Source organism: Globicephala melas, chromosome 11 (assembly GCF_963455315.2).
Source record: "Globicephala melas chromosome 11, mGloMel1.2, whole genome shotgun sequence".
Lineage (NCBI taxonomy): Eukaryota > Metazoa > Chordata > Mammalia > Artiodactyla > Delphinidae > Globicephala > Globicephala melas.
Window position 1 is genome coordinate 47,708,275 of NC_083324.2, and position 27,863 is coordinate 47,736,137.

The window sequence follows — 27,863 nt, forward strand, 5'->3', positions numbered from 1 at the left end:
GCCTGCCGCAACTAAGACCCGGTGCAACCAAATAAAAAAATAATAATAAATATTAAAAAAAAAAGAATGGGTAAACAACAAGGTCCTACTATATAGCATAGAGAACTATAGTCAATAACCTGTGATAAACCATAATGGAAAAGAATACACAAAAGAATGTATATATTCATATAACTGAATTAATTTGCTGTACAGCAGAAATTAACATAACATTGTAAATCAACTATACTTCAATAGAAATTTTTTTTTACTTTTAAATTTCAAAAGTTATACATCATTATGGTAAAAAATTCAAATAATACATAAAAAATAAAAAGTATCTTCCTCTCAATCTCTTTCCTTGGATTATTTCTATATCCTTCTAGCTATTGTTTCTGCCTGTACAAATACAAATATCTACAAAGTTTTTTTAATTTTTAAAAAGCGCCAGTGGTATTATAGTATGCATTATATATATTATCCTACAATTTGCTATTTTTCACAGCAACTCAAAGAGGACTGATTTTGTTTTGTTTTGTTTTGTTTTTGTTTTTGTTTAACAGATGCAGGAGAACCCACTGTAATGGAAATACCATAGGTTATTTAACCAGGTCCCTGCTAGTGAATTTCAACTTGTATAATGTTTCTGTACAAAATACATAGATGATATAGAATTAAAATTGCTTGGCCAAAGCATATGTACATTTTAATATTTGAGATATTGCCAAATTACCTCGCAGAACGATTAACCCAGAGTAGACTCCCACTAGCATTGTGTGAGGGCTTACGGACATTTTCAACATGCTTTGAATCATATCCCAAATTTTAGCCCGAGCCCACATCTTCCTTTAAAACTCCAGACTTGTATATCCATCCTGTATCAATACTTGACATCTCAGCTTAGCTGTCTGAAGGCACCTCAAACATAATGTGTCCACAACAGAGCTCCCGTTCTTCCTTAGCCTTCCCCATTTCTGCTTCTGGGAACCCCTGCTTCCAGTGGTCCAGGCCAAAAACCTAGAGTCACCTCTGACTCTTCTCTTTCTTTCACAGCCCCCACTGGTCAATCCTGCTGGCTCTCCAGTCAAAATGTATCCAGAATCCTCCCACTTCTCATGACCTCCACTCCCACCACCAGGGTCTGACCCACCGTCCACTCTCACCTGAATTATTACAAAAGCCCCTTCCTTGGACTCCCTGCTTCAGCCCTGTCCCTCCATGATACCCCCCACTTCCAGCAACCAGAGTGATTCTTTTAAAACAAGAGCAGGGAATTCCCTGGTGGTCCAGCGATTAGGAATTCTGCACTTCCACTGCAGGGGGCCCAATCGATCCCTGGTCGTGGGAACTAAGATCCCACAAGACATGCGGCACGGCCAAAAAAAAATAAAAATAAAAAAATAACCAAAAAAAGGAATCTAAAAAAATGGTACAAATGGACTTATTTACAAAACAGAAATAGAATCACAGATGTAAAAAACAAACTTATGGTTACTGGGGGGAAAGGTGGGGAGAGGGATAAATTGGGAGGTTGGGATTGACATATACACACTACTATATATAAAACAGATAACTAATAAGGACCTACTGTATAGCACAGGGAACTCTACTCAATACTCTGTAACGACCTATATGGGAAAAGAATCTAAAAAAGAGTGGATAGATATATATGTATAACTGATTCGCTGTGCTGTACGCCTGAAACTGACACAACATTGTAAATCAACTATACTCCAATAAAAATTTTTTTAAATAAAAATAAATTAAAAATAAAAAAACAACCCATGAGTCAGATCATGTCCCTCCTTGACTTGAAGCCTTTCAAGTGCTCCCCATTTCCCCCAGAGTGAACGTGGAAGCCCTTAGAAGGCCCAGCAGGACTTGGGCCCCATTTCTTCTCTGGCCTCTCTCATTCCCCTCTCCCTCGCTCGGCTCTCTCTGCTGCAGCTACACCTCACTGACCCAAGCTCATCTAGGTTTGCTTTTCTGGGGGAGGGATTGGGCAGGGCTGGCTCTGAAGCACAGCTGGAAAGTTGGCATTCTTGGGTTGATCCTCCCCCCTCCCCAGGCCTCTAGAGAGGGTAGGGGTGGAGGGGCGAAGGGAAGTGACCTAAGGTGGGCACCAGCCCTGACACTAGGTCTCACCTGTCTCCAGTCATCCCAGGAACCCCCTCCCCACACACCCCCCCCACATGCTCATTGGAGACAGGATGGTCAGCCGGGGGTGCGGAGACGCCTGAACCCCCCCCATTAGACAACTCGTCTAAGGGGACGCGTGGCCCCTCTGTGCCTGCTGAAAGCCCAGTGAGTCACCAGGATCTCAGGGAATCCTGCAGAGGTTAACTTACTGAGAGCTGGGTTTTAGGAGGGTAATCTAGGCATCTGGCCAGGGATGGGCCCACAGAGAGCCCTGGCTGTTTAAGGGCAGAGGGAGCAGAATCCAGCAACTGCGGTTCAATGCAAAGCCTTTGCTAGGCCCTCCCAGCCCCTCAACACACAGGCGCAGTCACACACACCACACAGGCTTACACACAGCAGAAGTAATTAAGCAGATGACCTCCCAGCCTGTGAGAGAGAGGGAGGGGCAGGCGGGAGGAGAGGAGAGTCCTGGGGAGCCGCTGACCCACAGGTCAGAGCAGCAGCCTGGTTTCTCTGAGCAGGGCGTGGCCCAGCCCTCTTTTGTGGCAGAACTTGGCTGCATGTGCCAACTCTGAGTCAGCCGTGCCCATCCTGCCCAGCAACCCCAGGCTCAGGAGAAGGCCTTAGCTCCTCTGCCTGGGCCAGAGGCCAGAAGAGGGCCTGCGTGAGACAGGTTTGGTGTGTGCAAAGGAAGAGCCAGGCTGTAGCCCCCACCAGCGGCATCAGGTAATGCCCTGGTTTCGAGCTCGGGGCTCAGAGCTGGGAGGTGATGTGAATAAACAGGAATGATGCTTAAGATGAAGGAGTCAATTGCTGGTGTCAGAGTTTCATTGTGTCTCTGCCTGGGAAGAGGAGCAGGACTTGAGGAAGCTTAACTTGCTGAGTAGAGGGGCCTGCAGGCCCCCGGGGATGTCAGAGGTCCCAGGACTAGCCCCAAGGCCAGAGGAGCCCCCCAAAGGGCAGTCCTGGAGACAGGCGTCCGGGCCTGGTAGAGAGAGTGAGGACAGAGAAAGAACCCCTCATCCTCCCTGTCCCCAGGCTGGGGCTCCACAGGGAGGCCTTGTGTGGACTTGTTCATCCTTGAGCAGAAGGGAAAGCAAGGAGGGTTTGGACAGGCCTGCCAGGGGCAAGGGCTGCTCCTGCTGGAGGGCAGGCCCACTGGGGAGAGTGCCAGACAGAGGGCAGCCCCCCTCTGCATAGGGGAGACATACAGAGGGCGGGAGCCTCTCCAAAGTCCTGACCCAGGCTCAACTGTCAGGATGGGAAGACTTGCTCTCTAGCTGGTTACATCCCTTCATGAGGTATTCAAGGCCACCTAGGCCTGCTTGTACTGGGAGGGGGAGGGGTTGGGGTCCAACTGGTTCTGCCAGACTCTCATGTTGGCTTTATCAGCCCAGCAAGATTCACTGGTGGGCTCAGTACCCGGCATCCTGGGAGGTCTTCTGGGGGCTCTCCCAAGGGCCTTTCCCAAAAGTTGGTGGGCAGCAGGATCCTTCCAGGATCCCCCAGGACTTCCCCTGGAGGTCTCTGGGTACCTATAAAAAGGGTGTCAGGATTGCAAGAATTGATGGTGGGAGTATGTGGGGGGGTCCATTAGGGACCCCTTGTCCAGACAGCCCCTTGGGAGGCCACCCAAAGAAGGTACCCTGGAGATCGCCAGGAGTTTGGGGTGTGAGGGGCTCAAAGGAGAGCTCTCTGCACCTACCTGCTCTAAGTTTTACGGCTTCCGCCCCAGCCCCCCGCCAAGGGCACTTCTGGGGTTAGAAACTTCCCAGCAAGCCGGGAGGGGACCCTTCTCCAGACTAGGTCCATGCATACCTCTCCAAGGACCTCCTCACTCGCGTCCGTGCACCCATTTTGCAGAAGGGAAAGCAGACATCCGGGGAGCAGCGGCTGGCGCCTGGACTCCGAGGCTCCCTTTCGCACCAGCCCGGCTGGGCGTCGAACGTTACGCGGTCCTTGCCCCAGAAGGACTCCAGATTCTTTCGGGCATCACCCCAACCCCGGCGAGGCGCCCACAGGCAGGGAGTGGGGCCGGGCCGCCGGCGATAATGACAGGGTCCGCGGCCTGTGGGTGGCGGTGGCTGAGGAAGCCAGAGAGATCCGGCTATTTCTGGCCGGGACGCGCCCACAGGCCTGGGCCAGGGATGGCCCGGCTTCCCGGTCCCCACCTCTGCTCTCCTCCCCAACCCCCAGGAGGGGCGGGGAGAGGCGCTGGTTGGAGGGCCCAGGGGGCGGGGGCGGGGGCGCGGGCGGGCGGGGGGCGGAACGGAGTCCCGGGAGCACCTCCGGCGTCCTCCCTCCTCACTCCATTCGGGGCCCTCCCCTGCACTCCTCTCGGACCCGAGGCCGCCCGCGCTGTCGCTGCGGACGAGTGTCCCGCGGCGCCCCCCTCCCGCCGCGCCGTCCGTCGGGCATGGACTCGGGCCGGGACTTCCTGACCCTGCACGGTGAGTACTCGGCCGGCTCGCGGGGGGACCCCGCCTGGGCCGACCTCGAGGAAAGCCGTTCCCGGCCCAGGATGGGGGACCCCCGGTTCCTCGGCCGCTCTCCGCCCCGCCCCGGGCCCGCCCCTCGTCCCTTTTGTCGCACGGAGGAAATCTCCACCCGGGACTGCCGGGCGCAACCCTGGGCGTTTCCAGGCTTGTTCCCCAGACCCGGCCGGTTGGGAGAAGGGTGCGAGTCTCCCCCGGCCCTGCCGCCTCGGGGACTCCCCCTCTCCCTATCCTAGTCACGGACGGGTGGGCTCCAGGGTCCGGCGCGCTCGGAGGGACCGAGGAGGTAAGGAACCAGCATCCACGAATAACCGAGTTATCTTCGCCCAGTCCGGGCCGCCCAGAGAGGCTCCCCAAAGCCCAGGCGTGCCTGGACCGCGTCAGGCAGCGTAGGTGTGGCGGGGTGGGAAGGCTGGGGCGAGGAGGTTTGCGAGGTGAGGTCGGGCCGCGCCGCAGTAACTGCCCAGCGCAGAAATCCTAGTCAGCGACGCCCGGACTGGGAGGGGCAGCCCGATCGCCCCCATCTGCGCACCCTCCTGGCCGGACAGGCCTGAGTCTCAGCTCTAACTGCCTGCTGCTACCCCCCTTTGTCCAGCCGAGCTCTGTCTTCTCCGACCGACCGGGAAACAGTCTGGGCCAGCTCCTTGCCCTATAGCTGTCTCTCCAGGAGAGAGGGCAGCCGCGGGCTCTGGACTGCAGGGACTGGAGGTCTCCTAGCTGCACGGGGGCCCCCAACCTGGACCTGGAATCTCTTTGCTCCAGCCTGGGGACTCACCCACTTTTAGCGTGCTTTGCCCTCCTGCGCCCCAGGTCATCTGCCAGCTCAGCAAACCCTGCCTCTCTTGCACCAATCACCGCTTAACCCGATCTCCCTCTGTTTTCTAGTACCTCTGGAGTCCTTTAGTGCCCACCACCTATCCACCTAAACCATGCATGGATATAATAGAAGGGAAAGAGAAAGCCAGAGCCCTCCAGCTGTCCACTAGCGACCCTCTGGAATTCAGGGACACTCGGAGACGTTCCTTTCAGCCAGTGCCCAGTCTGTCTCATTTTCCTGGTTGTCTCAGATCTGGTCCCCATGGCCCAGAGAGACCTTGCTCAGTGCCCAGAGCTGTTACCCTCACACAAGTAGCCTCAAGGCAAACTCCTTCAGGGTCATGGGATCCTGCCCTTTCCAGGGCTCCCTCTTCTCCTCTCAGGACAGAGGTGTCTCAGTGCTCCTGCCACCCTGGCAGGAAGGGTGGCTGGGCAGCTCAGAGGATCACAGTAGAGATCTCTGCTTTCTCTCTCATCATCCCTTAGCTAGTGCTGTGTACCCTGCAGACTGCCACCTCTTCCATGCCAGCTTCACATTCAGACCTCCTACAAGCCCTCTGATCGCCTCTGGCTACAGCTGTAGCCTCAGCTCATGTTAGAATGGGCTGCATCCTCAGGCATCTGTGCATTTGCCCGGTCTCTGTCCCTGGGCAGCCCTGGTATCTTCCCTGGAGAGGAAGCCACGTGGAGGCTCATTCAGCGCCTCCCAGTTTTGTGGCATGGGCTTGGCAGCCCTGGTCCATCGTGTTTGAGACCTGCCTCCCAAGTGCCTGACAGTCCAGCTCTTCCTGCGGAGCTGGCAAGAACAGTGCGATCCCAAGCTGTCTCCCTGAAGGCCCTGCTGCTTCTAGCTCATCACCCAAAATTACGTCCCTTAACTGCCTTTTGTTCCCCCTGCAAACCGTATTGGCAAGCAAGGATCTGTCAAGGAGAACTGGTGGTGGAAGGGTGTAGGCACTGGGCCCTGTGCCGTTCCAGGTTGCTCACACTTCCACTGGAGAGTCTGCATCTCTTTCATATTTCGGGTCCTCTAGCACTGGACACACTTTCTGGCTTGGGCAGTTGGGGGTCTGCTGCAGAAAGGCTCCCTCCATTGGCCTGGGGGGGTATGGGGGCCACCTAGATAAGAGATGTCCCTTCTGTCCTCGCCCCAGATGCATGCAGAGGCACTGTAGTATACAGACATGGATTATGGAAGTAGACTACCTGGGGTCAAGTCTTAGCTTTTTCATCTTAGACAAATCCCTTGACTTCCTGGTGCCTCAGTTTCCTCATCTGTAAAATGGGGGATAAGAACACTACCTCCCTCATGGATTGCAGTAAGGATTGAATGAGCTAACACATACAAGGCAATAATGAGAACCGTGCCTAGTACCAGCAGGTACAATGTTCCTACAGGAGGCCCACCCCCCAAGTGACCACGTCATGTGAGTACTTTGTGAGATGAGGGGGAATAAGGTAGTCCCTAACCAGGAAAAAAGTGACCAGAACGCTTAAGAATCAAAGGGCTCCTGGGGAATTCCCTGTTGGTCCAGTGGTTAAGACTCCATGCTTCCACTGCCAGGGGCTGGGGTTTGAGTCCTAGTCGGGGAACTCAGATCCTGCAAGCCATGCAGTGAGACCAAAAAAAAAAAAAATAAGAAGAATCAGGGGCTCCTTCTGGTGCTTCTGAAGCCCTCAGACTGACGCTGTAGTCCCCTGGCCTCCTTCCCTACCCTACTTCCTTTGCTTGCTCCATTCTAGCCAGGCCTGCACTGGCTTCTCCAGCAGGTCCCCAGATGTACCCAAAAAGACCTAACTTCCCAAAGCTCTCCCCTCACTGAACACATCCACCTCCACCTACACTAACTATTCAAACACTGAATCCCTCCCGCCCCACTGTAAAACCTGGCATTAGTAAAAGTGCAAGGTAGGGTGTAAGAGGGGCCTCATCTTGGTCCTAGGTTCCAGTCCTGGGTTCCAGTCCTAGCTTTGCCTCTACTTACATTGTGACCCTGAGCAAGTCCCTTTGCCTGTCTGGGCCTGTTTTCTCATCCACGGGAAAGCAATACCTGCTGATAGGGGATGTTGTGAGGATAAAGCACTAGTGGGCAAAGGAATTCTAGGTTGGCAAAGAAGCCAGTACCCCCAAGAGATAACGGTTCCAGATCCATCATAGCAATTTGGGGTAGCCAGACCCCTACCCTCCTCAATTACGTTTCAAAGCTGTCTGTCCCTGGGATTCCATGCCCACACAACACAGACACACACTGATCCACACTGATCTTAACTTTTTTGTGCCCTGGACCACTTTGGCAGTTAGGTGAAGCCTGTGGACCCCTTCTCAGGATCATGTTTTTAAATGCATAAAATAAAATACATAAGAATTCAAAGGAAGCAAATTGTATTGAGATGTGATTCTATCCATAGGTCCTCGGGGAGTCCTTGGCCCTCTGATTAAACCATTAAACCATCACGTGGTTTCTCTAAAACAGAGGTTCCCCTTACAATCAGCTCCCTCAGCTCCAAATGAAGAACAACATTTCTGTGCCCATATTCCAGCTCACCTACATTAACACACATTCTCATGATTTATTTTTCTCCGAGGTGTGACCTTAGGCAAGTTGCTCTGCACTTCAGTTTGTTATTATTGCTGTGCTTGTCTGTGCTAATAACTGGCTTTGCCAGTGACTCACTGTCAATGCTGGTGACTGGAGCTGCGGTGAGGCGAGTGAAGGAACTATTCAGAGGCGGAGAGTAAAAGAGAGGAGTGAGTCAGGCCTCTGGGTGGTGTCCTGACCTTGGCACACAGTAGGGGCTCCATAAATAATTGCTGGGTGAAAAAAAGCAAGACGTAACTTACATGAAAGGGCCCACTGTTCCGAGCACACTGGCAGCACAGTTTCATATGGAGTTGGAGTCCTCCTCACCTATTTATCAAAGCAAGCCTGTGTTAATGGACTCATTTTTAAGACCAGCATTTTTTCAAGAATTCCATTCGCATTTGGAGCCTTGGAGATTATCCCACTCAGGTAGCGGAACTCTCAGAGAAGGAAACAGGCCTCCCTGAGGTTTACATGTGAGGCAACAGCCCGTTGAGTCACAGTGGATTCGTTGAGGAACTGAGGTAAAATATTTGGCGGGTTCCGCTGTCCGGCCCGGGCTCCATCCCCGGCTCCTTCCTATCCCGCCCCACCCGGTTGTCCGCTAGACTCTGCAGCCCAGGCTGCCGCCCGGCCGGGCTCACCTCCCGGCTCAATCTTGCCCAGCCCTCCAGTCCTCTGCCAGGCCTCCAGCTGAGTGTTTAGAATTCGCGGCTCAGGCTCCGCCCCCTGGTAGGACTGGCTCCACAGTCGAGGTTCCGCCCCTCCCTGCCGGAAAACAAAAGGCCTTTGCAGTGAGGGACCCTCCCCCGGTTTGTCCCCAGGGCCCTGGCTCCGCCCCCGGCCGTCTTCCTGGCTACCACTGCCCCACGTCGCCTCGCAGACTCGGCTCCTCCCGCTCCCCACCTCTTTGGCTCTGGCTCCACCCCAATCCGCTTTCTGGGCTCTGACTTTCACCACTGATCTTCTTCCCGGGTTATGGATTTGTCCCACTTCACCTCCCGGCCCCGGTTCCTCCTCCTTCTCTCCCCGCCTTGATTCCGCTCTCGCCGCACCTCCTGGGGGCATCGGTCCTGCCCCTCTGGAACTGTCCCTGCCTCCTAGGGTATGGCCCCGCCCCTTCAGCACAGATTTCTGTATCGCCCCGCCTCTAGAGCCATGGCCCGACCCTTCACTGCCCCGCCCCCACGGGTTCTAGCCCCGCCCATCCACTCCAGGTCTCCGCCCCTGCTCCACTCTAAGGAGGCCGTTCCGCTCCTAGGGCCAGGGTTGCCTTCTGGACGCCACACTGTGCCGAGCCAGGCTCATCGGGCGGCGGGGGCACTTCGGAACGTCATGCAGTGCCTGGGGGTCAGGCGCCGAAGCCGGAGCCAGAGCCGCTCCAGAGAGCTCTACCTGCAGGAGCAGAGCCTCGAGGTGGCAGCTCTCAATGAGCAGAGGCTGGGTAAGGGATGCAGGGCGCCCCCCCCACCCCCCGAAATCTGCGGAGGCCGGGAAGGCAGCTGGGACAGGACTCAGACTGTATGTTCCTGATCTCGGGGACTGGACCTGTATAGTTCTGTGAGTGTATGACCCACGGTGGGGCTGTGTTTGTGGGCATGGCATGTGGAGTAAGTACTGGGGGCGGGGATTGGTTACCCTGCGCCTTGCCACCCCCAAACCATCCTGTTTACAAACCTAGTGGTGATTCTGTCACTTGTATGGTAGTGGGGGCCACTGTGCAGCAATAATGATATGCAATGCTGTGTAACCAAGTGGCACCAGTGTGACAGTGTGCGATCCAGGGTGATGCTGTGTACCGTGTGTGACTGTGGGTGACCCAGGTGACTGAGTGATTCTGTCATCTCTGTTATGGTGTGTGTGTTCTGTGGGTGTTCTGCTGTTACTCTTTGTGGCAGCATGCCCCTGAGAGGTGGCTGTATAAGGTAACGTTTTCTAGCATTGGCCCTGTGGGCAAGCTTCTGAGTCCCGACTCTACCATGTAACTTCCTTGAGCCTCCGTTTCATCATCTGTAAAATGGGAACAATGATAGTGCCTTCCTCACAGGGTTGTTCAAGGGATTAAATACATGTGCTAAGAACAGGATCTTATTCAAACATGAACTATTATTATTATTATGGTGACTGCTATTATTATGACGACGATGATGTTCTGGCACTGTACGTTGTGTGGCTGTGTGTGACTCCATGTGATAATATGTGTCACCGTGTGTGGCCCATTGTCTCTTCCCGGTTGTGTATGGCAGTGTGTGATGAGTACGGTGGTGTGGTGTGTGTGACTGTGTATGTGTGTGGCTATATCTGTGTAGCTGTGTATTGCTGTGAGTCCCAGACTCAGTTTGTTTCCATTAGGCCTCACCCTAGGTACATGGGCAGGGCTCCTGGCACCGCCCCCACCGCCAGCCTCCTATTAGCACTGTAGCCCCTCTGCACTCCCCATATGTGCCACTAGCCTGGGCAGGTTGGTGAGGCTGCAAGGTCGACCCAGGGGCCCCTGAGCTCAGAGGCCCCTCAGCACCACCCTCCCGCAGGAGGAGAAGGTGCTTCAGCTGAGTGAGTGGGGCTGAGCGAAGGGCCCATAGACCTTCTGGGTGCTAAGGGAGCAAGGGAGGGGGGGCGGGCAGCCCAGAGGCCTCAGAAACAAAAGGGCCTCAAATAAGGCTCAGAGATGGAGGTGTCTGCTTAGGTCGCCCAGCAGCCTGGAGGGCCACTAATATCAAGACCCACCTTGGGACCGAGGTCTGTGTTCCGGAAGCCATGTCGGCAACCAGGGGACTTATCTCTGCCTGACCGCAGACAGGGCCACAGTCTGGCTCCAGGACAGGATGAACATGTCATCTGCTCACAGCCTTTTCCAGAACCAGAGGGTGGGGCTCACCTTCCGCCCCTGTGCGCCGCCCCTCCCCCCATCTGTGCCATGCGCAGTGGCTTGTCCTAATGCCCTAGCCGGGGAGGGGCGGTACAGCCAGAAGCCAGAGGGTAAGGAGATGACCCCCCGCCAGCTGACCTCAGCCTCGGAAAGGACAGTGGAATCCCCCAGCTGAGCTGAGGCTGCTCTCTCCTCCGGCGGCTGGGAACTACCCTTCCCGGCCTCTGTCTTGAGCCCCACAGACACAGCCACCAGTTGAGGACATCCTGCAGGAGCCCCCTCCTCCCTCAGTGGGCCTCCCCTGGGGCTGGAGGGAAACTGCTGACACTAAGGCAGGGGGTGGAGAGAGCTGGGACCAAGGTGGGGGAAGGTCACATCAGACTGTCACCTCTGAGGAGGTCTTGAGACACCTCCTTACCCAGTGCTGTTGGGGGAACAGAGGCACAGAGAGGGAAGGAGGTTTCCTGAAGCCATGGGTGTGGGGGGCTGGTAGCACGTGGCTGTGTCTCCACTGGAAGCAGGAGATTGGGGAGGGATAGGGGTTGGGTGGCTGAGGCCCGAGGAAGTGGTCCAGAAGATTCTGTAGGTCCTGAGTGTGTGTGGAGCAGGCTGGCTGGGGCATAGGGAGTGGGGTCATGGATAAACTGGGAGAGCACATCAGGGGCTGGGGATCTGGGTTCAGAAAGGAAAAGCCTACAGGCCTAGGTACAGGCCCCTCAGACTGGACCCACACGGTCCCTGATGCCACCACTCTGCTGGAGCAGAAGGATAAAGACTGCTGAAAAGCCACAGAGTTTTTGTTTTGGGGCCAGAAGTGAGGTGAGGTAGTCCATCGGCTCTGAATAGAGCTGGCTGCTGGACTCCATGTGGCCAGGGTGATAGGCTAGGGTGGTCTTTTGGTCCCAGCTTCCTTCAGGTCACTCTGACCCCTAGGAGGAGCCCACCAAGTCTTTCAGAGCCAGGCCATTTCCTAGGGGTCTGGTCACCCAGGAACCAGGTGTTCTTGAATTAGCTGCCCTCTCTTTGTCCATTCAGCTGTGGGTGGCAGGTCATAGTGTATAAAGTGTGGCCTTGAGTGGGTGGGTGTCCAAAGGTTTACGTGGCCTCAGCTGGCAACACAGATGCCTTCCTGGAGAAGGCAGGGCTCCAGAATCAGGTTGGAACAAGGGTGACGGAGGGAGAAGTGAACAGAGAGCTGAGGATGAGGCTGGTGAAAAATGGGCTGAGAGGGTCCAGTGGTGGGCACGGCCAGCATGGGGCCTGGGGCAGCAGGGACCCTAGAGGAGGTAGCATCTTACCAGCTCTGCCTCCTAGGTCTACAGGATGACAAGGACCTACAGGCACTGCTGAAGGGCAGCCAGCTCTTGAAGGTGAAGTCCAACTCATGGCGGAGAGAACGCTTCTACAAGCTGCAGGAGGACTGCAAGACCATCTGGCAGGAGTCCCGCAAGGTCATGCGGACCCCAGAGTCCCAGCTGTGTGAGTGCCCTGAGCTGCAGGGGGAGGGGCAGGGTGCTGCACCTGCACTTGGTTGGGGAAACTGACACTGGTCAGGGTAGGGTGGGGCTGGAGGTCAGTCGTGGACCAGGACCAAAGGTAGGAAAACTGAGGCCTGGCCTGGCGGGGCAGAGGTTGGTCATGCAAACAGGACCAGATATGGGGAAACAGCCTGGCCAGGGTTGGGGAGAGGAGCCAGTTAAATCACTGATAGGGAAACTGAGGCCTAGCCTGGGCTAGAGAGGGCAGTCATGGACCCAGGACCACAGATGGACATGCTCAAGCCTTTTGGGGGTGGGACTCCATAGCCATGACCACAGATGGGGAAAGCCGGGCTCCCAAGTAGGGAGGGAGCTAGACAGTGTTGCCTGAATTCCCAGGTAACCACCCGGACATTTGTGGGAAGGAGGGAAGGAGGGAGGACTAGGGCCCAGGTGTGGTGAGGCCCAAAGTCCAGGGGCAGATAAGGCCCTTCCAGGTAGCAGTGGCCAGGATGTGAGGTGGGGCTGCAGGAGGCAGCTCCTCCCTGGGCTGGGACCAGAAAGAGAGCCTGGGGTGGAGCAGGGCTGGGACTTGCACAGAGAGGCCTTAGCTGGCCAGCTCCCTTGGGGTTGTGGACCTGAGGGCTTTCTGGAAGCTTTAGAAAAGGTCCAAGACGCCAAAGCTCAGGCCTGCAGATGGAGAGTGCCTCCTGCAAGGTCTTAGGAAGAAAGTTCTGCCACTGCTGCTGCCCTTTTACACAGAATGCCCTAAGAATCTTGTAAAATGAGAGGTTCCCTCTGCACCTTTACTTGGTGGGAAAATTTTAGACCAAAGCTATCCAAAAGAACTTTCTATGATAATGGGAATGTCCTGTATCTGTGGTGTCCAATATGTCAGCTACTAGCCACCTGTGGCCATTGAGCACTTGAACTGTGGCTAGTGTGACTGAGGAAATGAATTCTTTTTTTTTTTGGCTGTGCCACTGCACGGCATGTGAGACCTTAGTTCCCCGACCAGGGATTGAGCCTGAGCCCCCTGCTTTGGAAGTGTGGAGTCTTAACCACTGGACCGCCAGGGAAATCCCACAAATTCTTAATTTTACTGAACTTTAACTAATTTATATCTAAATAACCACGTGTGGCTGGGGGTACGGAAGGATCACTGCAGCTGGATTTCTCACACGGTCCAAGTCCCTGGAAATCCCTCACCCATTCACCTGCCCTCGGCTGTAGAGATGGGGCAGGCAGGGTCAGCCCACTGGCAGGTCTCTGGGGAGTGAGACCAGACACAGGTGACAGGGCCCAGGTGGGAAGGGGGCAGGAGAAAAGGGAGGGGCGGCCCACTGAGGGCGTCTCAGGAAGGGTCTGCCAGGCCCCAGGACACTGGACAGAAACCTGAGAAGGTGTTGCCTGTGGCAGGTCAGAGGGGAGGCAGGACAGGAGCAGGGTCGGATGCGGAGAGCCCGGCTGGGTCCTGGGGACAGTGGGCCATGGGAGGTCTGAGCAGGGCAGGGCAGGGTGGGAGGGGATGGAGCCTGAAGCGCTCTCAGGAAACTACCCTGCGTGCCTGTTGGCCACGTAACACAGGAGTGACCTGGCCCTTGCCTCTGTCTGTGGCTCCAGCCAGGTTCCTTCACAGGCCTCTGCCCTGATATGGGGTTTCCTGTTAGACGCTGGCAGTTGGCGGCACCGTGGGAATGGGGCATCATACTGTCTGAGCCCTGGGGACTCCTGGGAGCCCACCCCCCAGCCAGTACACGTGCATGGTTCCCAGTGTGAGCCAAGCACTTGGCGGGGGTGGGCAGGGGGCAGACTGAGGAGTGGGAGATGTGGGCCTTTCCAGACCTGGGCTGGTGAGCTGGGAACCTCATACTGGCACAGCTGGGAGCACAAGGGCAGGAGGAACCTCCCGGGCAGCAGACCCAGGGTGAGCAAAGGTGCAGGGGCAAGAACAAGGAAGGGCCGTGAGTGAGGGGCCTGCACCCTGACAGGAGGGGCCACAGGGGCGACAGGTTGGGGGTTGGGCACCAGGTGCGCTCCGGTGAGGAGCATGGCTGGAGAGGGCTTTTTCCATGTCAGAGACCCAGAGACAGGTCTGGGCTGAGCATGCCCATCGGGCTGCTTCCCTCCTCTAAGTGAGCAGTGAGACTGCCCTCCACTGTGCTCCCCCCCCCCGGGGAAACTGAGGCCAGGAGATGGGGGTGGGGAGCAGTCCCCAGTTCTCTTTGCCTCTGCTTCCTGGTCCGGAAGTTGCCCCCATCCCGACGCCACTAGCCTCCCTCAGCTCTGGTTCCCATAGGCAGACAAGGATTATCATCAGCAGGGAAGGCGTCTGGATTCTCTCTCCGCTGCCCAGGCTTCCTGTTTCCACTCCCAGCCTGGGGCAGCTACAGCTGGTGTGGGACCTAGAGGGACACGGGAGGTTGTAAGCGGAGCGATTCAGCAGGGATATCCCCTGCATCCCACATGGCCCAGGGTTCGCATGTCTCACACCTCAGAGCCTGCTTCCCGGACAGTCACATGCCACACATCTGGGGCCTGCAGGTGGCCAGGAGGCCACCACCGGGAAGGACAGGCAGGCTCTCAGCCAGAGCTGGTCTAGACCCAGGAAAGATGGACGTGGATGGTTCAGGATGGGGATGGGGATGGGGCAGGGGCAGGGGCAGAGCCTGGCTCCTGATGTGGGGAGGCCCAGCATGAGCCCCTCCCAGCCAGGCCAGGGAGGGCACCTTGGGGTTTCAGGCAGGTGAGCAGGGCCTTGCTGCTCCCTAAAGCTTGGAAGGTTGGGCTGTGACAGGACAGCCCCCGTCCCTGGTTCCCAAGGGCAGAATGATGTCATCTCAGACCCCCAGGGGCACCCTCCAGTCTACCTCTTGGGATCCTGGAGCACCATTCCTGCCAAGGGGCTCCCTGAGATCAGGACACACAGATACATGCAGGGCAAGGCCCTGGCTGCTCCCCTGACACAAGCACTTCCCCCTCTGTCAGGAGAGGGGCCTGGAGGCTCCCATGGCTGTCCTGAGGGAGGCGAAGGGCCCAAAGTCAAGCACAACAGGAGAGTGTGTGGCCTCCTCTCCGTCACAGGCCCCAAGCTCCAGAATGGTCTCTATCTCTGTATGAGAGCCCTGCCCTGCCCCACTCCTCTCCCAGGGGCCCTGCTTCCTCCCAGCACAGAAACAGGAGGCCTGGGACCCTAGGTGCCCTTCCCACCCTAAAGTCAATCTCTCTCTGCCTGGGCGTTTCCATGTGCACGCTATAGCTGTGTCTCGTTCCTTCTCCACCTCAGCCTCTTTTTGTCCCCCGCTCTGCCCATCTTCCTGCCCCTCACGGCTCTCTCTGCCCACCTCCACCCTCTTCTTGCAGTCTCCATCGAGGACATTCAGGAGGTGCGGATGGGGCGCCGCTCAGAGGGCCTGGAGAAGTTTGCCCGGGACGTGCCTGAGGACCGCTGCTTCTCCATCGTCTTCAAGGACCAGCGCAATACTCTAGACCTCATCGCCCCATCGCCCACCGAAGCCCAGCACTGGGTGCAGGGCCTGCGCAAGATCGTCCATCACTCGGGCTCCATGGACCAGCAGCAGAAGCTGCGGCAGTATCCTTTTGGTGGCAGTGGGTCCAGGCCCAGCGGGTGGGTACTGGCTATGGTCGTCCCCAGGACAACCTGGGTATGGAAGACACGCAGCTTGGGCCATCATACCAAAATACCATAGACTGGGTGGCTTAAACAACAGAAATTAATGTTCTCACGATTCTGGAGGCTGGAAGTCCAAGGTCAGGGTGCCAGAGGGTCGGGTTCTGGTGGGAGCTCTCTTCCTGGCTTGTAGATGGCTGCCTTCTTTCTCACTGTCTTCACATGGCAGAGAGAGAGAGAGAGCACAAGATCTCTGGTGTCTCTTCTTTTTTTCTTTTCTTTTTTTAAAGATAAATTTATTTATTTGTTTATTTTTGGCTGCATTGGGTCTTCGTTGCTGCCCGCGGGCTTTCTCTAGTTGTGGGGAGCGGGGGCTACTCTTTGTTGCAGTCCGCGGGCTTCTCATCGTGGTGGCTTATCTTATTGCAGAGCACAGGCTCTAGGCGCACAGGCTTCAGTAGTTGTGGCAGGCGGGCTTCAGTAGTTGTGGCACACGGGCTCAGTAGTTGTGGCTTGCGGGCTCTAGAGCGCAGGCTCAGTAGTTGTGGCACACGGGCTTAGTTGCTCCGTGGCATGTGGGATCTTCCTGGACCAGGGCTCGAACCCGTGTCCCCTGCACTGGCAGGCGGACTCTGAACCACTGCACCACCAGGGAAGTCCCTCTGGTGTCTCTTCTTTTATGGGCACTAATCCCATCATGAGGCCCCCACTCATGACCTCATCTAAGTCTCTCAAGGCCCCATCTCCAAATACATCACATTGAGGGTCAGGGCTTCAACATATGAATTTGGGAGAACACAAAGGAAGCAGGGAGGGTACTTGGAGCCCTCTTTGGTCTACTCTGACCCAAGGGCCAGACAACAGTGCAGCCCCCTGAAGTCCCTCATCCCCCCTCATGCTAGGTAACCAGCATGGAGTGGGGAGGCTGAGGGGAGCTGCCTGCTTCAGTGGGAGACCTAGTCTCAGATATTTTAATGTTTCCTAAAGTTAACTGCATTTTTTTCCTCTGGGAGTTTGGGAGGCCATGATACACTCCCACTTGCCCCCATATCCTGTGCCACTCTTTGGGGAGTCATCACGTTCCTCCAGTCCCGGTGTGCAGGCCAGCCTGCGGGCTTGAAACAAATTCACTTCAAAGTCCAGGTACACAGCAACACAGTAGTCTATGGTTCAAAGTGTTCAGCCTTCTGGTATGTAGGATTAGGGTGGAACCAGCACCGGCTCCTTTTTTTCTTTTTAAATGACAGCTTTATTGAGATATAGTTCACATACCATATAATTCATCCACTTAAAGTGTACAAGTCCATCTTTTTAGTGTATTCAGAGTTATGCAACTATCACCCCCAAAAGACACCCCATGCCCTTTAGCAGTCCCCATTTCCCCACAACCCCCCAGCCCTAGACAACCACTAATCTACTTTCCGTCTCCATACATGTGTCTTTTCTGGACCTATTATATAAATGGAATCATACAGTCTCTTGTGACTGGCTTCTTTCACTTAGCATAACGTTTTTAACGTTTGTCCATGTCATAGCATGTGTTTGTACTTCATGCCTTCTGTTTGCCTAATAGTATTCCACTGTGTGGCCATTCCACATTTTACTTATCCAATCAGCAGTTGATGGACATTTGGGTTTCTGCTTCTCTGAATAATGCTGCTGTGAACATTTGTGTATAAGTTTTTGTGTGGACATATGTTCTCATTTCTCTTGAGTATATACCTAGAATTTCTGAGTCTTGTGGTGACTATATATTTAACCTTTTGAGGAAATGCCAAACTATTTTCCAAAGAGGAAATTTACATTCCCACCAGCAGTGTCTGAGAGTTCTGATTTTTCACATCTTCACTAACCCTTGCTATTATCTGCCTTTTTTTTTTTATTATAGCCATCCTTGTGGGTTTGAAGTGGCATTTCACTGTGGTTTTGATTTGCATTTCCTTGATAGCTAACGGTGTTGAGCATCTTTACATGTGGTTATTGGCCATTTGCATATCTCTTTGGAGAAACAGCTATTCAATAGATCCTTTGCCCATTTGTTGTTGTAAAGTTCTTTTTTTATGGATCTATTTATTTTAATTTTAAATTGTGGTAATATATACATAACATGAAATTTACTATCTTAACCATTTTCAAGTGTACAGTTCAGTAGTGTTAAGTACATTCACATTGTTGTGCAACCATTTCCAGAACTCTTTTCATCTTGTAAAACTGAAACTCTGTACCCATTAAACAGTAACTCCCCATTCCACCCTCCCCCAGGTCCTGGCAACCACTGTTGTACTTTCTGTCCCTATGAACTTGATTACTCTTAAGTTCCTCATATAAGTGGACTCATACAGTATTTGTCATTTTGCCACTAGCTTATTTCATTTAGCATAATGTCCTCAAGTTTCATCCATGTTGTCACATGTTAGAACTTCCATCCTTTTAAATGCTGAACAATATTCCATTGTATGTATATTACCACACTTTGTTTATTCATTTGTCCATTAATGTACACTTAGGTTGCTTCCACTTTTTGTCCATCATGAATAATGCTGCTATGAACATGGGTGTACAAGTATCTTTCTGAGGCTCTGTTGTCAATTCTTTGGGGTATACACCAAGAAGTCAGATTGTTAGATCATATGGTAATTCTATTTTCAATTTTTTTGAGGACCCACTATACTGTTTCCTATAGCATCTGTACCACTTTACATCCCCACCAACAGTGCACAAGGGTTCCAGTTTCTCCACGTCCTTACCAACATTTGTTATTTCTTTTTTAAATAGGTCTCTTACTGTGGTTTTGACTTGCATTTCCCTAATGATTAATGATATTGACCATTTTTTAATGTGCTTTTGTATATCTCCTCTGGAGAAATGTTTATTCAGATCTCTGGTCCATTTTTTTTTTTTTTTTTTTTTTGGCGGTACACGGGCCTCTCACTGTTGTGGCCTCTCCCGTTGTGGAGCACAGGCTCCAGGCACGCAGGGTCAGCGGCCATGGCTCATGGGCCCAGCCGCTCCACAGCATGTGGGATCTTCCCAGACCGGGGCACGAACCCGTGTCCCCTGCATCGGCAGGCAGACTCTCAACCATTGTGCCACCAGGGAAGCCCTCTGGTCCATTTTTTAATTGAGTTGTCTTTTTATTATTGAGTTGTAACAGGTTTTTTTTTTTTAAATATTCTAAATATTTTAAAAAATATTCTAATATTTTAAAAATATTCTTATCAGATATACGCTCTGCAAATAATTTCTCCCATTCTGTGGGTTCTTTTCTTTTTTTGGTGGTATTCTCTGAAGCACAAAAGTTTTTAGTTTCAGTGAAGTCTAATTCATTTACTTTTTGCTTTTGTTGCTTGTGTTTTTTGATGTCACATCTAACGTAAAGTCACAAACATTTACTCATATATTTTCTTCTTATAGTTTTAGCTCTTGCATTTAGGTCTTTGATCCATTTTGAGTTAGTTTCTGTGTATGGTGTGGTGAGGGATCCAACTTCATTTTTTTTGCATGTAGACATACAGCTGTTCCAGCACCATTTGTTGAAAAGACTATTCTTTCTTCATTGAATTGTCTTTACACCATCTTCAAAAAATCAACTGACCATAAATATGAGGGTTTACTTCACGACTCTCAATTCTCTTCCATTTACCTAAATGTCTCTTCTCACACCAGAACCACAACGTTTTAGTTACTGTAACTTTGTACGAAGTTTTGAAATCGTGAAGTGTGAGTCTTCCAAATTTGTTCTTTTTTTTTCAAGATTGTTTGGACTGTTTTGGGTCCCTTGAATTTCCATATGAATTTGAGGATTGGGTTGTCAATTTCTGCAAAGTAGCCAGCATGACTGTGATAGGTATTGTGCTGAATCTGTAGATCAGTTTGGAGAGTATTTCTCATTAAACAATATCAAGTCTTCTTTCTGATCAGCAAATATGGGGTATCTTTCCATTTATTTAGATCTTTAATTTCTTTCAACAATGTTTTGTGGCTTTCAGAGTATAAGTTATGTATTAAAAGAATTTGTATTTTTATTCATTTTGATGCTACTGTATGGAATTACTTTATTACATTTTCTGATTATTCATTGCCAATGTATATCCAACTCCTTTGGGGGACACATTTTGAACCCTGATAGCTCCCTTTACTGTGTACTTTTCAGCATTTCAAAGACTTTTAAGTGTCTTTTCTCAAGGCTATGTCTGCCTGATTTTGAGCTTTCTTTTTAAAATTTTAATTGTTATTTATTTTATTTTTGGCCATGCCTCGAGGTATGCGGGATTTTAGTTCTGACCAGGGATTGAACCTGTGCTCCCTGCAGTGCAAGTGCAGAGTCTTAACCACTGGACCACCAGGGAAGTCCCTGAGCTTTCTTAAAAGCCCAATTCTGTGGCACTTTTGTGATAGTCACTCCTTTTGCACAGGCATGCACTTGGACAATCTCATGGCCTCTGCAGGCTTCTGCTGCCCAGACCTTGAGATCATAAAGCCATCCCAGCCTGCTGAAGAGCAGTTGGCACTGGGACCTCATGCTTGGGTGTACCACTCTGAACTTGATTTTTTAACCTGGAATTCTACTATAATTTTTTTAATGTAAATACACATATTTACATAAAACATACATATCTATAAATAAAGGTTTAAAAATATGGGTAGGTTAGAATAAAATTTTAATCTTTAATTTTTTCTGGCTGCATTTCATTTTGCCTAATGATACGTTTGCTAAAAATAGTGGAGATTATACATTTGTATCCATTTTCTGTGTAACATTATATCATAATTATTTCCCTGTGTTAGTATAGTCTCCATAAACAGCTTTATTAATGACTGTGTACTATTCCACTGAATGGATGGACTATAAATTAGTGATCCATTCTTTTAGTGTCAAACATTTCATTTCCTTCACCACTATGAATAACATTGCAAAGAACTATGTTCATAAAACCTTTCAGTATTTAGAAGTATTTCCTTACCAATGGATTCCTAGAAGTGGAATTACTGAGTCAACTGATGTAACAGGTTAAAGCTTTAGCTATCCCTCCATCACTTTCCTAAGGGTTGTACTGATTTACTTTTTGCCCACGTGATGGATTTGAGTGTCCATTTCACCTCACCCTTACCTGCACTAGGTAATATACTTTTAAGTTGCTAAATTTTAGTTTAAGAAATTGCATCTCATTTCCAAATTGTTAATAACTTTGACTACTAGTAATGTTTGCAAAAGGTCAGTTTATATCCCTTTCTCATTTAGTTATTAGGGTCATCATACTGTTTTCTTTTTAATTAATTCTTCAAAGGCTTTGCTGCAAATGCTTCCTCCAGTCTGTCAGATAGATGACTTTAGTTTTTCTTTATTTAATCCTCAGAATTTTAAAAAGTTTATATGGCATGATTTATGTTGTTGTTTCTTTTGTGATTTCTTCTGAAGCCTGCTATCATGTTTTCATTGTGCTCATGAGCTCCCATTGTCTTGTTCTATAGTTAGCTCTCTGTTTTCTGTGGACTGTAGTGTGCAGCTCCTCCTTCTCTAGTTCTCAAGGTCAATTCTGATGGGAGAGATAGAGAGAATGGAGAAGTGGAGGCCTAAGTGCCCCAATCATGACACCATGATCCCGGCTTTGTTTTTGCATGTGATGTCCCCACCTTCTGATCAGTGGCTTGAAATTTGCTGTTTCCTACTAAATAAGCCTCAAGTGCTTTCGTCAGAAAGCACTATATACTATATAGTGTATAGTATAATTATATGCTATATAGATATATACGATATCTATAATTGGGTAACAATTATATACTGAAAGGGACATACCTTGAAATGTTAACAGTAGTTACCCCTGGGTGATAGGATTATGGGGGCTTTGTTTATTTACTTTTCTGCATTTTCTAAATTGTCTGTAATGAACCCTTTTAGAGTGAGAAAAGAAATGTTTTTGAAATTTTGAAAGGGTTCAAAGCCAGAAAACAGGAAAAAGACTCCTTCACTGGATGTCACATTTCCTCCAAAGAGGCCACCAGGTCTTCCCTCTGAAATGAGGATATGCCAAAAGTCAGGCCTGCGGGGAGCTGTGTCTACAGGGGACCTCAGTCCACCTGGGCCCGGGAGTTGACCCTGAGCTTGAATCATGGCTGTGGCTGGGACCTCGGGGGTCCCAGGGCTCCTGGATTCTTTCCTTACTTCTTGCCCAGCTGGATTCATTCCTGCTTGCGAAAAGCTGACAAAAACAAGGACAACAAGATGAACTTCAAGGAGCTGCAGAACTTCCTGAAGGAGCTCAACATCCAGGTGGACGACAGCTATGCCCGAAAGATCTTCAGGGTGAGGCAGGATGTGAGGGCTGGGTCTGCCTGGCAGTGTGTCCTTGACTGCAGCCCGAGACCTGCTCTGAACCCTGCCCACCTGGCGTCCTGGCTCTGCAGGAATGTGACCACTCTCAGACAAACTCCCTGGAGGATGAGGAGATCGAGACCTTCTACAAGATATTGACCCAGAGGAAGGAGATCGACCTCACCTTCAAGGAGGCTGCGGGCTCGGGGGAGACCCTGTCGGTGGATCAGTTAGTGGTCTTCTTGCAGCACCAACAGCGGGAGGAGGCGGCGGGGCCTGCACTGGCCCTCTCCCTCATTGAGCGCTACGAGCCCAGCGAGATGGGTGAGGGCCTATGACCTGTAGTCCCAGGGCCACACAGGGTGGGGAGACCCCTGGGGAGACGGCAGCCCAAGAGTAGGGAGCTGGCGGGAAGGGGGCACCTCAGCCAGGCCCAGAGCCCCTGGTCAGTATTTCTCTGCCCCAGGAAAGCAGATGGGAGGCAGGGACCCTCTCTTGGTTCCTCCTTCAGGGGCTTTGAGGACTCCTCCCCCAGGAAATGGAGAGAGAGAAGGCTGGAAAAGCAGGCACTTTTCCTGCCTCCCTCTTTGTGCCCACGCTGGCCACAAAGCTTTAAGACATCAGATGGGGCCCAGTCCTGGAGAAGGAGGAGATGAGGCCCTGCCCTCAGGGGGGGGCCTCACAGCATGGGGGACAGAGGAGGAGACAGGGCCCCACCCTGGGATAGTCACGGTCTGGTCAAGAGACTCGAGCTTAGCCGCTTCCAAGAGGTACCGAGGACCAGCTCAGGACGGGAGGCAGGAAGAGTAGGGGAGAGGTGAGTGCGGGGAGGGGGAGTCCCTCACCCCAGAGCGGCGGCGCCAGCCTAGGGCTCTGACGGGCGCCGGCCTCCCGCCTCCCAGCCAAGGCGCGGCGGCAGATGACCAAGGACGGCTTCCTCATGTACCTGCTCTCGGCCGACGGCAGCGCCTTCAACCGGGCGCACCGGCGGGTCTACCAGGACATGGGCCAGCCGCTCAGTCACTACCTGGTGTCGTCCTCTCACAACACCTACCTGCTGGAAGACCAGCTCACGGGGCCCAGCAGCACCGAAGCCTACATTCGGTGGGGCCGGGAGACCTGGGCATGATGGGGCGGGGCCGGGCGGGACCTGGTCGTGATGGGGCGGGGCGGGGCGGGGCGGGGCGGGGCTGAGCGGGACCTGGGCGGGCAGGCGGGACCTGGGCGGGGCCCGGCCGGGACCGAGGGGCCTAGCCGCCGTCCCACTCGCAGGGCGCTGTGCAAAGGCTGCCGCTGCCTGGAGCTCGACTGCTGGGATGGACCCAACCAGGAACCGGTCATCTATCACGGCTACACCTTCACCTCCAAGATCCTCTTCTGCGACGTGCTCAGGGTCATCCGGGACTACGCCTTCAAGGTGGGCGCGCTTCTGGGCCTGAGGAAGGGGATGCTCGGGCCCACCCACCCCTCCTAATCCGCCCTTGGGCCTCCAGGTGTCCCCCTACCCCGTCATCCTGTCCCTGGAGAACCACTGCAGCCTGGAGCAGCAGCGTGTGATGGCGCAACACCTGCACACCCTCCTGGGCCCCATGCTGTTGGATCGGCCACTGGACGGGGTCACCAGCAGCCTGCCTTCCCCTGAGGTGCCCGATGGGGTGGGGTGCCCAGAGGAGAGGGCAGGGGACTGGCCGGGAGGCCCGCTGCGTCTTGACCAGCTGCCCCTCCACCCTTAGCAACTGAAGGGGAAGATCTTGCTGAAGGGGAAGAAGCTTGGGGGGCTTTTCCTCCCTGGAGGGGAAGGCAGCCCTGAGGCCACTGTGGTGTCAGACGAGGATGAGGCTGCTGAGATGGAGGATGAGGCAGTGAGGAACCAAGTGCAGCACAAGTCCACGGTTTGAGCGGGGGCTATGGAGCGAGGAGGGGAGGGGGGCCCTACCCCACCATCCCCCTCCATCACACTGTGGGGTATTTGTCTTGTCCGGGTTCTCTGTGGCTGTCACTCAGACCCTCTGCCCCCTCTCTCTGTCTCCCTCTCTGTTCTCTCTGTATCTGGGTTTCTGGCTCTCTCAGTGCCCACCTGCCCCAACCTCTGAATCTGACTTGGGCCTCCCCATGGCCCCCAGGAGGACAAGCTCAGACTAGCAAAGGAGCTCTCAGATATGGTCATTTACTGCAAGAGCGTCCACTTTCTGGGCTTCCCCAGTCCTGGCACCCGTGGGCAGGCTTTCTATGAGATGGCATCCTTCTCCGAGAACCGTGCCCTCCGACTGCTTCAAGAATCAGGTGAGCCCGGCCCTGTCCCCCCAGGGTGCTGTCCATCTGTCTGACCACCTGAGCTGGCCAGGGTCAGGACTGGCTCCCACCCCTCCGGACGTCACCCAGAGCTGGCACCCCACGCTGTTACCAGACAGAGCTGGTAGGGAGGGGCTTGGACTCACCAGGAGGCCTCCACTTCTAATGCGCCCACACCCCCCTCAGGAAACAGCTTTGTCCGCCACAATGTGAGTCACCTGAGCAGGATCTACCCCGCCGGGTGGAGAACGGATTCCTCCAACTACAGCCCTGTGGAGATGTGGAATGGGGGCTGCCAGATCGGTACGGGCTGGCTGGGGCTTGGAGGAGGCCTGGGTGAGGGTTTCCGCCTGGAGGGCCACGGGTCAGGAGCCTCTGGGGACCCAGGCAGAGCCAGATGCAGGGATTTGTGGGCTCAGGAGCTGGTAATCTCAGTCTGGAAATATCCCCCACCAGCAAATACAGCGTCAGAAATCCCATTGTTAGCACACTTGTCCTTTGAATTCTGGCACCAGAAATGGAATGCAAGGTTGGTGTGGTGGGTCAGTTAGGGTGGCAGGAGGGCAGTAGGCATTGAGTGATCCTGGACCCTGGTTCTGCCTCACCGTGTGACTCTGGGCCTCAGTGTACCCCAAGCAGGCTGGGCTATGGGGCCCCTGAGGCCAGCCCACAGCCTGTGACTGCTCTGTCCTGCCTGTAGTGGCCTTGAACTTCCAGACACCTGGGCCAGAGATGGACGTATACCAGGGCCGATTCCAGGACAATGGGGCCTGTGGGTACGTGCTGAAGCCTGCCTTCCTGCGAGACCCCAACTCCACCTTCAACTCCCGTGCCCTGGCTCAGGGGCCCTGGTGGGCTCGGAAGCGGCTCAATGTCAGGGTATGGCCAGCCACCGGAGGGACAGATGCCATGGGCCTCCCTTCCCCCTGGCTACCATCCTGAACCCTTAACTGTCCCCCGCCTTTCCTCAGGTCATCTCAGGGCAGCAGCTGCCAAAAGTCAACAAGAATAAGAATTCAATTGTGGACCCCAAGGTGACCGTGGAGATCCATGGCGTGGGCCAGGACGTGGCCAGCCACCAGACCGCTGTGGTCACCAATAACGGTACGTGCTGGGCCTGGGCTGGGCCTGGCTTCTGGAGCTGGTGTCCATGCTGTTGACATGGTGCCTGCACCCCTAGGTTTCAACCCATGGTGGGACACAGAGTTTGAGTTCGAGGTGATTGTGCCTGAGCTCGCCCTCGTGCGCTTTGTGGTGGAGGACTACGATGCCTCCTCCAAGAATGACTTCATTGGCCAGAGCACCATCCCCTTGAACAGCCTCAAGCAGGGTGAGTGTTTGTGGAGGGAGGGGACGACTCGAGGGGAGGCATCTCTTGGGAAGGGGCCGGCTATTCCTCAAAGCATCCTCCCTAAGTGACCAGAACTTCCGCTGTGCACCCCTCCCCGCCCCTCCGCCTGCCAGGATACCGCCACATTCATCTCCTGTCCAAGAACGGAGACCAGCACCCGTCTGCCACCCTCTTTGTGAAAGTGGGCCTCCAGGACTAGGCTCGGGGAGTCTGGTGAGGGCTGCCCCGAGCGGACCAGGCCCTCTGTCCACATCTGGGGGGCAGGACAGGGGCTGCTCCCAACCTCTCGCTCAGAGCTGGCAGCCCCGTGCTGCCCTCAGCTCCAACCTACTGTCTGTGTTGCTGCCTCTCGGGAGCCCAGGAGCTGGCCCAGTCCCTGGAGCTGTCCTCAATTCCGTTAGGAATGACACTGCAGCCCGCTCCATCCTCCAGCCGGGCCCTAGGTTGAGGGTTTTTATAAAAATCATAAGACTAAGTACTGTGGTCTCTTTACCTGGACACTGGAAAAATCCCTGTAAGGCATGCGTGCGTGTGTGCATGCCCCAGAGCACTGGAGCCCCAGCACCTCACTCTCCACTTCTCCACCCTCACACTGGAGCAAGGGGGGACATCTGTCCCCCGGGAAGGAGGGACCAGCAAGAAACAAACCCCTGAATGGCGGAGGGTATGGAGGGCTCAGTCTTTGGAATGCCACGGCCGACCCCTCCAACCCCAGAGGCCCACTCTCCCAGAGGCGGACCTGCTGAGTGACCCAGACCTGAAAGCCCACTCACCACATCTTGTGAAGGCCACAGGCTTTTATTTTAGTGACCCGGGAGTCTCCAAGCAGGGTGCGCCAGGAGGGCCTCCCCAGGGGGCTCGTATATGTGTAGGGGAGGTGCCCGCAGGCAGGCATCTTGGCCACGTAGATGGAGCCGGCAGGGCCGGGGTTCAGAAGAAGCCAAGCTGCTTCTTCTGCTGCTGCTGCCTCCACTTGGCCATGCTGTAGAACTCCTCCTTGGACTTCCCAAAGATATCTTGGAAATCAGAGTCTGAGAGATAGGACTGGGGTGCGGGAGAGGAGGGAGTGGGTGCAGAGGAAGGGTATCAGCGGAGCCCAGAACCCTGTCCCACTCGCCCAGAGGTGTCATCCTCTCCCACATCTCTCTGCCCATCACCCTATCTGGAACACACATCTCCCCGGGCAGCCTGCCCGTTGCCCACCGTCAGTGGGTCACGCCCTGGGCGCCGGCACCTCAGCTTTATATGCATTAGTGCTGGGGCGGTGAGTGGCGGGGCGGGGGTCTCAGGCATCCACCTCCTTGTGGGCCGGGTCCACACCCTCCGGCAGGTCCTCAACAGCCTGGTGCCTCAGCTGTTCCCGGGGCAGGCTCCTGCTGGCCACGGATCTGGGGCCGCTGCCCGCCTTGGGGCCCCGCTCCAGCTCGTTCTCGGAGCTGTCCTTGGAGCCCTTGAGGGCCCACAGGGCCAACGGGCCTGCCCTGCCATTGCGTGGCGATCTGGACAGCCGGAAGCTGCTGACCTGCTGTCAGGAGAGGGGACTCAGGCTGGGGAAGCTGGGGGATGGGCTCCCATGGGAGGCCACACTGAGCCCACCCGCCCTCCTGCCCCCAACTGCCACCCCTGCCCTCTACCGGGGCCTGGCTCCTTCCCTGCTCCTCTTGCCCTTGGGCCATGCCAGCCGAGCCCAGGCCCCTGGGAGGCCCCAGTACTCACTGCTGTTCTCTCTGAGATGGCAGATACTGCTCCCAGGCCGCCCTCCACCACCTCCTCATAAGACTGATTGTTCTGGGGGGGGCGGATGGAGGGGCACCAATGGGACCAGATTCCCCATACACACTGGAGGTCCCTGGACAGGGCAATGGCTCCCCCACCGTCTGCCAGGGCAGGTCCCTCTCCCAGGATTAGGGTGGGGATG

The 27,863-nt window shown here is 54.0% G+C and overlaps 3 protein-coding genes across 24 annotated transcripts in view; 1 reads left to right on the forward strand and 2 right to left on the reverse strand.

Annotated features, from left to right (window-relative positions):
- The window catches only part of DLEC1 (DLEC1 cilia and flagella associated protein), a 106,750-nt gene extending 97,644 nt beyond the window's left edge, over positions 1 to 9,106 (reverse strand). For 2 of the 9 annotated variants that reach the window (XM_060307303.1, XM_060307307.1), the window contains exons 1-2: positions 8,656 to 8,843; positions 8,272 to 8,338 (exon numbers count right to left, since the gene is read on the reverse strand). The gene's annotated coding sequence lies outside the window, so the exon portion shown is untranslated. The other 7 variants (XM_060307304.1, XM_060307302.1, XM_060307300.1 and 4 more) reach the window with 6 other exon arrangements.
- Positions 4,400 to 26,420, forward strand: PLCD1 (phospholipase C delta 1). 7 transcript variants are annotated; one of them, XM_030830153.3, is made up of 16 exons: positions 4,400 to 4,568; positions 9,273 to 9,455; positions 12,195 to 12,359; positions 15,722 to 15,950; positions 22,164 to 22,293; positions 22,395 to 22,626; positions 23,205 to 23,406; positions 23,575 to 23,719; positions 23,796 to 23,945; positions 24,036 to 24,194; positions 24,426 to 24,585; positions 24,781 to 24,897; positions 25,295 to 25,473; positions 25,566 to 25,698; positions 25,775 to 25,924; positions 26,059 to 26,420. In XM_030830153.3, the coding sequence occupies exons 1-16, from the start codon at positions 4,535 to 4,537 to the stop codon at positions 26,142 to 26,144; spliced, it is 2,454 nt and encodes an 817-aa protein (XP_030686013.1). In that variant the 5' UTR covers positions 4,400 to 4,534; the 3' UTR covers positions 26,145 to 26,420. The 7 variants fall into 7 exon arrangements, 6 of the variants coding, with proteins under 6 accessions (XP_030686013.1, XP_030686014.1, XP_060163304.1 ...); XM_060307319.2 differs by lacking the exon at positions 4,400 to 4,568 and adding an exon at positions 8,849 to 9,116; XM_030830154.3 differs by lacking the exon at positions 9,273 to 9,455 and having other exon boundaries at positions 4,401 to 4,568.
- Positions 19,135 to 27,863, reverse strand: part of VILL (villin like) — a 29,533-nt gene continuing 20,804 nt past the window's right edge. For 3 of the 8 annotated variants that reach the window (XM_060307311.1, XM_060307316.1, XM_060307313.1), the window contains 5 exons: positions 27,662 to 27,733; positions 27,243 to 27,470; positions 26,719 to 26,989; positions 26,277 to 26,384; positions 23,489 to 24,864 (listed from right to left, as the gene is read on the reverse strand). In XM_060307311.1, the coding sequence (XP_060163294.1) occupies positions 26,876 to 26,989; positions 27,243 to 27,470; positions 27,662 to 27,733 (414 nt within the window). In that variant the 3' untranslated portion in view covers positions 23,489 to 24,864; positions 26,277 to 26,384; positions 26,719 to 26,875. Of the gene's footprint in view, positions 21,527 to 22,486; positions 24,865 to 26,276; positions 26,385 to 26,718; positions 26,990 to 27,148; positions 27,471 to 27,661; positions 27,734 to 27,863 lie in introns of those variants that run through there. The other 5 variants (XM_060307310.1, XM_060307308.1, XM_060307312.1 and 2 more) reach the window with 5 other exon arrangements.